At 34.6% G+C, this 13,541-nt stretch overlaps 1 protein-coding gene across 1 annotated transcript; it reads left to right on the top strand.

Annotated features, from left to right (window-relative positions):
* Positions 1-9,337: 9,337 nt before the first annotated feature.
* On the top strand, positions 9,338-12,529 carry LOC121769461 (peptidyl-prolyl cis-trans isomerase Pin1-like). The gene is made up of 2 exons (XM_042166265.1): positions 9,338-9,738; positions 12,247-12,529. The coding sequence occupies exons 1-2, from the start codon at positions 9,504-9,506 to the stop codon at positions 12,369-12,371; spliced, it is 360 nt and encodes a 119-aa protein (XP_042022199.1). The 5' UTR covers positions 9,338-9,503; the 3' UTR covers positions 12,372-12,529.
* Positions 12,530-13,541: the final 1,012 nt, after the last annotated feature.

Raw genomic sequence — 13,541 nt, 5'->3', positions numbered from 1 at the left:
ATATTTATTTTTTATTAATTGAATTTACTTATAACATAATTAAAGGAAAAAATTAACAATAGCAAACTTTATTAATTAGTACTATAAAATAAATAATAGTAGTAGAGAGAGACAAGGGGAGAAGGAGGGGGTGGGTAGGGTGGGAGAGGAGTAGCAGGAGAGAGAGAGAAGGGGAAGGGGACGGAATAGCAGTAGAGCAGGTGGTGTGGGGTGGGGTTTGGGGGGTGTGGGTGGAATTGCAGTAGTAGCGGGGTTGGTGGTGGGAAGGGTATAATAGTATTAGGGCATCCGCAGTGGTGCGGATGTCCCGGCGGAATTCCCCGCGGAATTCCCAAAAACAACTCCAGCCACGTCATAAGGACTTCCCACTGCACTGCCACGTCATACGGACTTCCCACTGCACAGTGGCGGAATTCCCCTGCGGAATTCCTGACGGAATTCCCACATTAAAAAAAATACAAAATCACAAATTAAACAATTTACGTAATTAAAATTTTGACGAAAATAAGGAAAAAATTCCATTAAAATAAGAAAAGTACATTTCACCAAATAAAAAAAGTGGTGCGAAATGAAACGAAGTTCAACGAGCGGTATATATAGACATTACAAAAAAAACGAAATAAAGCAGAATTCCGCGCGGAATTCTGCGGGAGTCGACACAATGGCAGACGTCCCCGAGGAATTCCGCTTAACGCCGCGGACCTGCGACGTCCTCAGCCCAATTCCGTATCCGTGGCGGGCACGCCTAATGGCGGACGTCCGCGACGGAATTCCGGGACGTCCGTGGGAATTCCGCGCGGAAGTCCACCATTGCGGATACTCTTACAGAGAGAGGAGTTTGAGGTAGGGCTATTAAAGTCAAGAGCATGAATTTGAAGAGATAGATACATAATCACACATTTTTTCTTCTGATTATTTATCATAATGAGATAACTATTTTGTGCTTTCTTTGATCTGACCTACTATTTAATACGGGTCACACGTATATTTTATCTAGGCTACTAAACACTCATTTAAAGCTAATAACTTAACTATCTTGCCTTATCTACCCTTACCAAACACCCCCTTAATAAACAGTGAGTCATGCTTCACTCGTGGGAATAATGTACAGATTGCAGAGAATAATGTTAAAGGGAACTTGAATTCATGCCCTTTGGGTTTACCAATCCATGGATCAAACGTATATAGTAAACTTATAACATAATAATAGTAGAGATAAAATTATAAAGTAGGACAACTCCAAAACAATGTAATAGTTAACTACTAAATAATGTACGTCTTAAGCAAGTATAAAAAACAATATATTTGGAAAAACATACATTAACATACAGAAACGAAATCAGAAAACACATACATTAAAATACTATATTCATACATTACTCAGTAAGAAATATACATTAAATAACTATGTTGGGGTCCGTCGACAGTACAGATGGTCGACTTTCATCCCCCTAGGTTTCCTATGCTCTACCTCTTCTTGTGTTGTACTTGTCTCTACCTTTTGTTCGGCCAATCTCTGCTGAAACTTCTGTGCTATTGCAATAGGAATAACATCATCAACAGCTTCCTCAAAGTCCAACCTAGGCTGCTTCGCTGCTGTCCAACAAGCAAGGAATTAAATTCGACAGTATCAATAATGTATCACATGATTCTAATGTAATGCATACTACTTGATAAATAAAGTACACAAGAAAGCAAATAATGCACAGATGAATTAAAAATAATGTACGTCCAGAACCTTTGTCCTAGCGGCTAGGAGCTTAGACAATATTGTATGAGGTGCTGAGTTCGAGCCCTCTTGACATCATTTGTAATTTCCTCCTTTCAATAGGAGTTTATTTGTAATTTCCTCCTTCATATAGGAGTTTAAAAAATGAATTAAAAATAATGTACACAACTGTCTACAAAAATGTACAACTACTCTATGAATACAAATGCCAAATGCAGCCTAGGCGGTATCAATAATGTATCACATTAATCAATGTAATGCATACTACTTAATAAATAATGTACAACAGCAAGCAAATAATGCAAAGTTGAATACAACATCCACTGTATTACAAGAATTATGTGAATAATGTATAGGAGGGTATAAATAATGTCTCTTATAAATGTAATGCAATGTTGAAATCCATCTTAATCCATATGGTACAAAAGCAATCAATCAATGTACGAATGAGATAAAATCAAGTAAGCAATTACAGCAAAAAAAATATGTTGGACAGAAAGTTCTCCTTCAAAACGATAATGTACGTTTTAAAACCAACATAATGAACACCTCTGCCTACCAAAATGTATAAGTAAACGACGAATACATATGTAGAATAAAGTAATTCTGCAAAAACAGGAAACCAAGACATTACTCACCTGCATTTTGGGTGGGTTGACTCTTAAAAGGTCTCCCTCTCTTCGAAATATCTTTGTATATCAGCTATTCGAACCACTGCCCGTCAAACCACAGTCCAAAATCAGTAAGATTTCATCAACAAAATCGGCCAAAACACAAATCTAAAACAGTAATCAACTAAAAACTTCAATAATGGACAGAACCCTAAAAAAATGAACACCATTTCATGATTTACAGATAAATCGACCAAACGTTTGTATAAAATCGTGAAATCGTTTAGTACAACACTGATTAGTACATTATTCAAACCAATGTCAGTCAACCACAATCCAAAAAACATCAATAATGGTAAAAAACCTAAAACAAATAAACACCAATTCATGATTTTTCAGAAAATATCGAACAAATGTTTGTGCAAAACATGAAATTGGTAGATACAAAACTGTGAATCGTCGACTTTGTGAGGTTTTAATGGCGAAAATCGACGATACAGTAGTGTCCCTTACTAAAAATCAGAACTTTAGAAATCTGCCTTGTTGTCGACTGCAAATCGAGCGGCGCGCGGCGAAGGAATCACACTAGAACTGTGAATCGTCGACCGACGGTGCTTTTCACGGCAAAAATAATTTATTCTTCATCTAGAGAATTAAAATAATGAGTAAAAGCCAAAATTGGTCCTAAACATTACGTTTTGAATTATTGCATCTCACACATTTCAACTCGGGCCGAAATCTGTCCATATTGGATGGCTCCGTATGAAAGTAACGGTCAACGACTTTTGATCAGATTTTGACCCGATTAAACTCTTAATTTTGACTATTAGTGTTCTTAATATTTATTAGCAACTAATTAATCTAAATTACTAAACAAATGAATTAAAATACATAAATGTGAAACAAAAAGATTATTGATTGTAATTCTCTGCAAAATCAAAATCGCAAAAAAAACCTTCTTCTATCATATAATGAGGAAGAGCTGGAGCTTCCCTTTAGCAGATTCATCACTCTTTCTCTTATGTCTCACCCAACCTCCACCTCCAACCCCAGCAAACGCTCCTCATCCTCTCCTCATTCCGCCGCCGCATCTCCAATTCTCCCGCGATGAAGAAGGCCAAGTCTCACAATACTCCCCACAGCCCATTTCTCCGACTCCCCCTGTTAGAGTTTTGTATACTATAAATCATCTTTCTAGTGATTGGGTACTGTAATAACTCTTATTTTATTTTCCAAGAAATAAAACAGGTTATTTTTGTCATAATGTTGTTATGTTTTACAGTTAATGGTTGTTTTACTACATGTTTAAATGTATAAGAAACTTAATAAAGTCTAAGTCTTTGTTTTAGTAGACAGTTGTGGGCGTCGTCCACTTTAAGGTAACACGGTCAGTTCTGAATAAAGAAAAAGAAGAATTTCACAACCTAGATAGGCTTTGACTACCTATCGAGAAAGGTTGCAATGTCAGTCCGCATATTTTTAAGTCTTACTGAAATAAGATGGCATTGATGTGTATAGCATTGAACGGATCTAACAGCAAGACATGTCTTTATGCTATCTACTGAATGACGAGGTCTTGATAAATAACTATTTCTTAATCTACTATGTTAGCATTGAGCATACGATATTGATTACGCACTACTTTGACTTATCAAATGGTGCGGGTTTTTCGTAATCCAATAATCCTGATATATTGGGTAGTGGTGATTAATGTCTAACGGTGCTAGGATTGCTATTATGTTGAAACGCATGCGAGCTGAGTCTCGTTTGATAATGTCCTCAAGAGTAACGTGAAACAAGGTTTTATTATTCGGAACCTAGCTAGTTGGAGTTTGATTACTCTATGATTAATAAATAAGTGTTTCGTGTTAAGTCCACTCTTGGAGTTAATAAGAAGTTAATTAATTACGTGTATAGCACACAATAATTAATTAATGGACATTTCTATCTTAAGTGCGGAAAATTAACATTTAGACAAAATGGAAACCCGGATTACTTAAGTCCACTTTTTGGATGGGCAGTACAATATTATTAATGTAGTGATTGATAATAATGTTTCAATATAAGCTTGTATTAAATTGTAGGTTCAATTTAATTAGTAAAAAGCTAATTGGGGGAGGTCATATCCAAAACCTTCAATAGATCCCTGACTGGGCCCAATATGAACTTAATATAAATAGGACAATAAAGGAGAGACAGAATAAGAGATTAAATATTTTACACTGTGAAATTTTCGTCCACTCCCATATACTGAAGGGGACGAATTCTTTAGCTCACCTCCGTGAGAATTTTCTGTCTTCTTTATTCGAGTCCTAGTGTTCTGGTGAGATCAGCCCACATTGATATCGGATACGGTTCGGGAACCAGTTAGAAGATCCGTGGTCAAGTATTGAAGATCGACACGTGGAGAAGTCGCAAGCCATCTACGATTCTTTGGAGAACCAAGAAAGTATAACTTATAATTCGGTAGAAAAGCATGTTTTAGGTTTTAATTAATCAAAAGCATGTTTTAATGCAAGTTATGAGCATGATACATGTGATAATTACGCGAATAGAATTTATCTGAATAATCTGCTAAATATATATGATTCTATGATTTATTTGTGCTTCCGCTGCCAACCCCATCACCCCGCGCTCGAGGCCTCATCCCCTCGACACCGGCTGATGAAGCTGATGACGACGCTGCACGACTCCTGACTGCGGCGATTCAACAGCGATGGTGAACACGAACTTCAGCGACGAAGACGAGAGTCGACGCTCACTGGAAAGCACGAGCAGCTGACGACGACACCCCAAAGAGAAGCAGATGGAGGTGAGGTATAAGCGATGGACGATGGACGATGGACGTCTGGCATCCCGATTCGGGCCCGATTCGGGAACGGGAGAAAAGATAGAAAGAGGAATTGGATGAACTGAGTGAGAGAGAGAGAGAGAGGGTGGGGATGAAGCGGGTGGCGCCGGCATGTCGGTGACTGTCCAAGGCAGGTTGAGGCGCTATCGCTGGTGAAGAGGAGAGGGAGGCAGATGTTAAGGCTCACAATTTGGGGATTCAATTGGGAGAAAGATCTAATAGGGCTCTTCAATTGGGAGAAAGATCTACTAGGATTTTCAAAGAAGATGAATCCAAAAAGACAGAGAAGAATAAGAAAGATTTTTATTTATTATTTTTGAAAAAATTAAAAAATTTAATCTAAATCTCTAATCAGGTCAAAATTGACTAAACAACAGTTGATTGTTAATTTTAAACGGCACCGTCAAAAAAGGACTAAATTCGGACGGTTTTCAAATGTGCTGAATGAAATAATTCAAAACATAATATTGATGACCAAAATCATAAAATGGTCATATGTTTAGGACTATATTTGGCCCTTACTCTAAAATAATTGACTCTATTTAGTTCTTTTTATTATTTAATGTTCAAAACTCCTTTCTACTTGTGAACTTCTTTTCTAGATTCCATTGCGGTTTCTACTTGTTGGTTACCAAAGCCCTTTAATGCTTGCAGAACTAGCTCTTTCCATCGATCATACCAACTATGACAGTGTTGTCTCTCCCCTTTGTTGTTTGCCCCGTCATGTGTCATTATTGTTTCCTGATATGTTCTCGAGACACTTCGAAAGGTAAAAATCAAGAGCCAAAAAGAAAACAATATAATGAGTCTTACATAGCAACACCACGATTAAAGGAATAGAATGAATTTAACAAGCTACTACATTCAATATTGTCTGATTACAATTTATAAGGCATGGGGCGCATTTAGAGCATCAGCAATGGCGCCCGTCCCGGCGGAATCCGACCAGCGTGCCGGAAGTTGTGCAAGGGAGGCGCCGATACGGACACCGGAGTTCCGCGGCGTTCCGCGGATATCCGTCGCGACGTCCGTGTGGACGTCCGCCATTACATTGACTCCCACGGACGTCCGCGCGGACGTCCTGATTATTGCATTAATTTTTTTTATTGCGGGAAGTCCGTCGGGATGTCCTTGGGGATGTCCGTATGACGTGGCAGGAGGTGTTTTTGGGATGTCCGCGGGGATATCCGCCAGGACATCCGCACCACTGCTAATACTCTTACGGTCGATTTCAAAACAAATTCTTAACTTACTAACAAGGAAATATTGAAAGTTGCAGTGTTTAAAAATACTACCTAAGTGGTGAATAGGAAGATTTTGGGAACAAAACCAACGTCCCAACCTAACAATTTGTTTCTTTATCCAGATATATAGGATATGCACTTTTTTTTCTATGGGACTAGAAATTTTAAGCACGTCAATGTTGAAAACAAAACAATACATTATACTCCGTTCGTCCCACAAGAATATGTACTATTTTCTTTTTAGTCCGTCCCACAAGAATGTGCACTTTCTAATTTTATAGTAATTCTTTTCTCTCTAATGAGGTGAGACTCATTCTCCACTAATAATACTTTATTTACTTTTTCTCTCTACCCTTCTCTTACTTTACCAATTTTGTATTAAAGCTCAGGCCGAACCGAAAGTATATTATTTGAGGACGGAGGGAGTAGCCGAACCGAAAGTGTATATTATTTGGGGACGGAGGGAGTATGATAGTATTGAATGTAAAGATAAAATTAGTGTGTGGGTGTATTGCCTTGTTGGAGAGTGACTAATTCTGTGACCTTTAAGCCATGTTCGGTTGATGGGAAAATAAAGTTGATAAGGAAAATGATTCCTGAGAAAATGAATCCCGGGAATATGATTCCCAACAACTTTATTTTCCTGTATTTAGAAAATATCAAGATTTTAAATTTTATATTTGATTTAAACACTAAATTAAAAATAAAATAACTTTTTATAATATAATAATAATTATTATATATAAAGATTTTTAATAAATTATCAATTAATATATAATGATAATAATTATATTATTATATTTATTATCATGATGTTTAAATACTCCCTCCGTCCCAAGTTACTTGAGTCGTATTCCATTTTGGATTGTCACACGTTACTTGAGTCATTTCTTTTTTTGGCTAAAATTAAACATCTAATCTCACCTACTTTGTTCTCCCGTCTATTTTATTTAACTCACTAAACACAACTTTCTGAAATCCCGCGCCGAAAAGAAATACCTTAAGTAACGGGGAACGGAGGGAATATGAATTATCCATCATAAAAATAAATATAATAATATAATTATGATTATAGGTATTTATTAATATTATAATCATTAAATAATACTACCTCCGTCCCATAATAAGTGTCACATTTTGTCATTTCGATCATTCTCATAATAAGAGTCACATTTCACTTTTACTATAAATGGTAAGTACACCCCACATTCCACCAACCAATTCTACTCACATTTTATTATTAAACTAATATATATGAGTGAGACTCATAATCCACTAACTTATTCAACCCATTTTTCTTTATATTTCTTAAAACTCATGTCCGCACTAAATGTGACACTTAATATGAGACGGGGGTAGTATAATAGTAATAAATATGTTTATTATTTTAATTATAATATTTACTGATATTATAATTGAATTAATTTTTAATTTAAATTTCACCGCGTGTTTGTTGATTAATTATTATTTTATAATAATAATAATAATAATAATTTACTATGATTCATAATTTAATTAATTATATTAACAAATTGTAATTATTATTATGATATTAACAATTTTAAATAATATAATAATACAATTATTACTATTATAATTGTAATTATAATTATTTATTATATTGAAATTAAGTATGATTTATAATTTTAAATAATTAAATAATAATATTTTAATTAATTAATACCAATATTAATAATCATAAATATGCAAGAATCTCAAAACTGGGAAAAAGAATACTTAAGCAAAGTTAGAATTTAGAATCCTGGAAAATGGTACTATTTTTCATGTTTTCAGGATTCTGATTACTTTTCCAATTTAATAAAACTTCAAACAAACACATCAATTTAAAAATTCATACTTTTCTACACAGAATCCTACCAACCAAACATGAGCTTAAATTTATGTAAATTATTAGGAAAAAAATGTCATTTATATCATAACTTTAGTTGAATTATGGTCAACCTTATAAAAGTAGTTAATTAATAAGCAGATTGCCTGTAAAGTCATGAGCTTTCAAAATAATTTAGTTTTTCCCCTAAACTTTAAATGTTGTATGAAAAGTCATGAACTTTAACGGACCATGTAAATTTCCCATCCGACCAGACACGATAGATTTTTGACATAAATTTATCCTATGTAGTGCGCCAGAGGCATGACTTGGCAAATGACAAATTTAGGATTCAGTTCGAATTGTGCAATTAAAGCTACTTTTATGCTGAATATGATTTGTGTAATTCGTTTGTATGTTTATGTTGATTTGCGGAATTCGATTTGTATGTTTTCATTTATGCTACTTGTATGTTTGTGATAAGTCCAGGGTCAGAATTTGCAAAGATAGAAGAGAAACAGTCAGAATTAGTGGAGTTTTGCCAAGTCACGCCTCCGGCGCGCCACATATGATAAGTTTGTGTCGGAAATCTACTGGATCGGGTCAGGTTGGATGAGAAATTTACACAGTCCGGTAAAGTTAATGACTTTTCATGCGACATTTAAAGTTCAGAGAAAAAAAATCAAACTATTTAAAAAATTCATGACTTTATATAGGCAATTTGTCCTTAATTAAATCATAACTTTTACACATTTCTAAATTGTTTTATACAGTTAAAATTTTGATGAAATTTATTGTGACTTTTGTATTTTTTGTTATTATATCTTCCCCAATTACATAATAATCATTTATAATTGACGATCATAATATAGAACAATACTAAATTTATAAGAAATTAACCAAAAATTATAATTTAAATAACAAATTTTATTAAAATTTTAACTGTATGAGATAATTTAGAAATGTGCAAAGTAATTAACTACTTTTATAATCAATCAAGTCAATCAAAAGTGATTTAAATTGCAATTTCTGCATTTATTAATTACTACCACTAAAAATTGTAAATTGGCAAAAAGAAATAAATTGAGCAGCTGCTCCATTTCCCTAAGCGCATACCAACGAACTGTAGAGAGAAATCTCCCAATCCGCCAAAATAGATTCCGATCGGAAGAGGAAGCCGTCGGCGGATCGCGCCGACCGCCACCAAAAGCACAAGCACAGCACCTCCAAAAAGTCCAAGATGTCCTTGTCGGAGAAGGTGAAGGCTTCGCACATTCTCATCAAGCACCAGGGCTCCCGCCGCAAGTCCTCCTGGAAGGATCCCGACGGCATCCTCATCTCCGCCACCACCCGCGACCAAGCCGCTTCCCAGCTCCAGGACCTCCGCCGCGACATCCTCGCCGGCGACGCCTCCTTCAAGGAACTCGCCACCAAGCACTCTCACTGTAGCTCCGCCAAGCGCGGCGGCGATCTCGGTCCGTTCCGATTTCTCTCATTACCCTACCGTCTCGCGCTTTTCATTATTAATACCTAGGGTTTTGCGATGAATTAGATGGATTTTGCTGCCAATTACTAGTTTTTTAAGGTCTACTAAATTAATTAAGATACAAAAATGGGGAAAACCCCATCACCGTGTAGTATGGTCTCCAGGTAGTGGATTGGAGCTAATTGTATTTATTCCTTAGGTTTGGTGTTTGATTAAGAATGGTTTTTGCACGTTGAGTCATAATAACTGAGATCACTTGCATATGATATGATATAGAGTAATACTACTATATGTTATCAACAATGATTCCTTGGGGAAATTTAAACACATGAAATCCATTATGCTGGTTGAATATCTGCTATTTAGATCAATATAATTAGGCTTGGAGAACAAATGAGCAGGAGGACTAGACAAGGTTCTCTTATCATCATTGTTAGTTATTGTTATTCATATTATACTTCCTGTATCTACACTAACAGGGAGCTGCATCACCTCCGCAGCATTATAGTTTGCTCAAGTGTGTCTCATTAATGTAGGGGTTTGAAAAATAGGTGCATTTAAAATATTGTGTCAAAAGAGAATACTATAGTTGGCCATAATTTGAGCGGAATAGGTACCTAGTTGGTCATGGCTGCTCCAGCCATCATATGGCTGCAAATTGCTGTAAAAATGAAAGAACTCATGGAAAAGAGAACTTGGTTCTTTGAACTTGCAAGCAATAACTCACATAATGCATGCCCCAAAAATGTGTCTTTTGAGACGTTATTAATGGGATGGAGGGAGTACTACCAAGGACCAAATCGTATTTCAATAATAAACATTTCTATGGAATATTAGGCTTTTTAACAGATAAGTGCGACAATGGTTGAGTCTCCTTAAGATTATTTCAGATTGAATTATTAGCATAACATTTCAGCCAATATTCAAGTTTTGTATGTTTATTAGAAATAGTATGTGCAAGCACAATACTGAAGTTGGCCATTATTTGACTTGACCTGAACAATTAATTTTATCAGTGACACGCTGGTCTCTTTTTCCTTTCCTTTTTCTGAGGAAAGTAACACACTCATCTTTGTCTCGGGCTGTGAGGTGTTTCAGCTAACGTATGGTTGCAAATAGTGCAAGCAAATTAACAATTATAAGATTGGACGTGATCAATATATAATTGGATCAACTACTAGTCTCTTTAATGTGTATTTTGGCATAGCATTGGCCATTGAGCCCTATCATGCACTTTCCTCTGCCAGCGATCTTATTTTGGTGTGATTGTTGGACAGTTTTGTGTTATGTGCTATCATTTCAATAAGGCCAAATGCACTAATCTAACCTCATAAAAGCCTATATTTTGAAAATTTCAAATCTAACATAATACATGAATATTGACAAAAAGATACCTAATAAATTGATTTTCTTTTCAAATGTAACCTGGGTCAACTTTCTGGCGCCTTATTGTTAAGTTGGCAACTGGAATATTTTATTTTCACATTGTTAGTTATATTCAGTTGAAAAAGCCATGTCATATTTCGGCTCCCAGCTTAATAATAAGGTGCTGCTGGAAACTTGACCCGGCTTAGATTTGAAATGAAAATCAATTTCTTAGGTAAATTTTTGTTCATTTATTGCGTTAGATTTGAAACCAAGGTTTCTATTAGGTTAGATTGGTATATTTGGCCTTTCAATAATGGTGGTTGGATAGATCCATGGGAGTAAGACATAAAATACCCATGTTCCTGATGTCTTTACACCTGTTTTTGTTTGGTTGGTTTTCCTGCTCACCAAGCAGGACTTTTGCGTCTCTCTTTTCTGGGTTCAATTCCAATTCCTATTCCAACTGTATGGCTGGCTTGCGAAATATGCCTATTTTTCTATGTAGAATAATGATTTCTTAATCACAGATAGCCTGTTGCGGCATTAAACCCTATACTTAATTAGTTTTGTCCAATTCTGTTGATGTGTGCCTCAAATCATTCTGGATGTTATTACAAGATGTACATATTCACAGAAAAGGTTATAGTTTGTTAATCCCAATTTATGATTGCTTGCCCATTGCCCACCCTATGTTTGGAATTCTAGCCCCAGTGTTTTTCAAATCTTAGCTCTCTTCTTTAATATTGTCACATTTCTAATGCATGCTTTCTAATTCTGACATTGAAACCTTTGTTAGCAAAGAAACTTAACATCATTCCATGTATAATATTTGTTTCTTCAGTGCCTTTTCCCGGTTTTTCAGGATCCAAGAATAAGTTTTACCAGTTTAGAAGAAATAGTTAGCAATGAAAAATGCAATTATTGATAGATATCTGAATATATTGGATTGAAACCTCTGCATTTTTGCCTTATAGGCCAAGATTTTGTTACCTTGATAATTATTGTATATGATGAATAAACAAGAATAGCAAACTAAAATCAGTATTGGTAATGGCAGCAGTGGACCTTGAGGCATGGTCTTGCTGATTAGTTGGGTGTTATGAGTTATAACAAACTGAAATTGTTGCAGGTTCATTTGGAAGGGGTCAAATGCAAAAGCCTTTCGAAGAAGCAACATTTGGTCTTAAGGTGGGAGAGATAAGTGAGATCGTGGACACTGACAGTGGAGTTCATATCATCATGAGAACAGCCTAATTCTTTGCATCCAGGCTATAGGCTATATTACAACCAAATTTGTGTGCCATTCCAGTTTGAATTGAAACATATAAGCAGATTTTTGAGCTGCTCATTCTGATTCTATTATGTTCATGATATACTTGCAATCAATCAATCAATCACATATTTGGGATAAACTATATAATATTGAGTGAACTATAAAAATGGTCCATGGACTATGGGTTTATCTCGTCCATAGTCCTCGGACTTTAAAAATATCGACAGACATCCCTGGACTAAGAGTTTATCTCAAATTTGGTCATTTTGTCATTTTTTGATACGAAAATACTCTTTTGAGCATTTGGGCAATTTGATTTTTTTACACTTTTAAAATTTTAAATCTGATATTATTTCAGTGATACTAAATCTGATAATATTTCAAAATTATCATTCTCTTCCCTTTTGTCATCCTTCACTTTGTTTTTGTATTTCAATATTAGATTTAATTTTATAAAATTAAATTTTAAATTTTGATTTTTAAATATCAATAAATTTTTATTAAATAACAAAAAACTAATAGTTTTAATCAATATTTGATAGTGTCTAATATTTAATCAATAAGGTATGCCGATGCCAACTTAGTTTTAATCATAAACAGATCATATAACACGATTTATTCTGAAATAAATATGCATCTAATGTAAGACTAATATAATTTTTGTTGGTTTATTTGAAAACAATCCAAACTTACTAGAAAATTTCAACAAAAATACTCCTACATAAAATTTTTTAGTAATATCAAATTTTTAGTCAACTTCATAATATTTAATCACAAGCAATTATAACAATCGAACGAAGGATAAATAGAATAGCTCTTATTTTTCCATCATGATTAATATTATTTTTCTGTACTTCTTCAATTCAGCTGAATAGTATAGTAAATAACAAAAATTAATAGTATTAATCAATATTTATAGTGCCCATGAATTAATAGTTTTATTTAAAAAAATTTATTGATATTTAAAAATCTTAATTTAAAATTCAAATTTATAAAATTAAATCTAATATTGAATTAAAGAAACAAACTGAAGGATGGCAAAAGGGAAGAAGAATGATAATTTTAAAATAATATCAGATTTAGTACATCACTGAAATAATATCAGAATTAAAATGTTAAAAGTGTAAAAAGACCAAATTGCCCAAATGCTC

This window comes from Salvia splendens, chromosome 15 (genome assembly GCF_004379255.2).
Source record: "Salvia splendens isolate huo1 chromosome 15, SspV2, whole genome shotgun sequence".
Taxonomy (NCBI): Eukaryota; Viridiplantae; Streptophyta; class Magnoliopsida; order Lamiales; family Lamiaceae; genus Salvia; species Salvia splendens.
The sequence above is the reverse complement of the archived record's forward strand: the minus strand, read 5'-3'. Positions and strand labels throughout refer to the sequence as shown.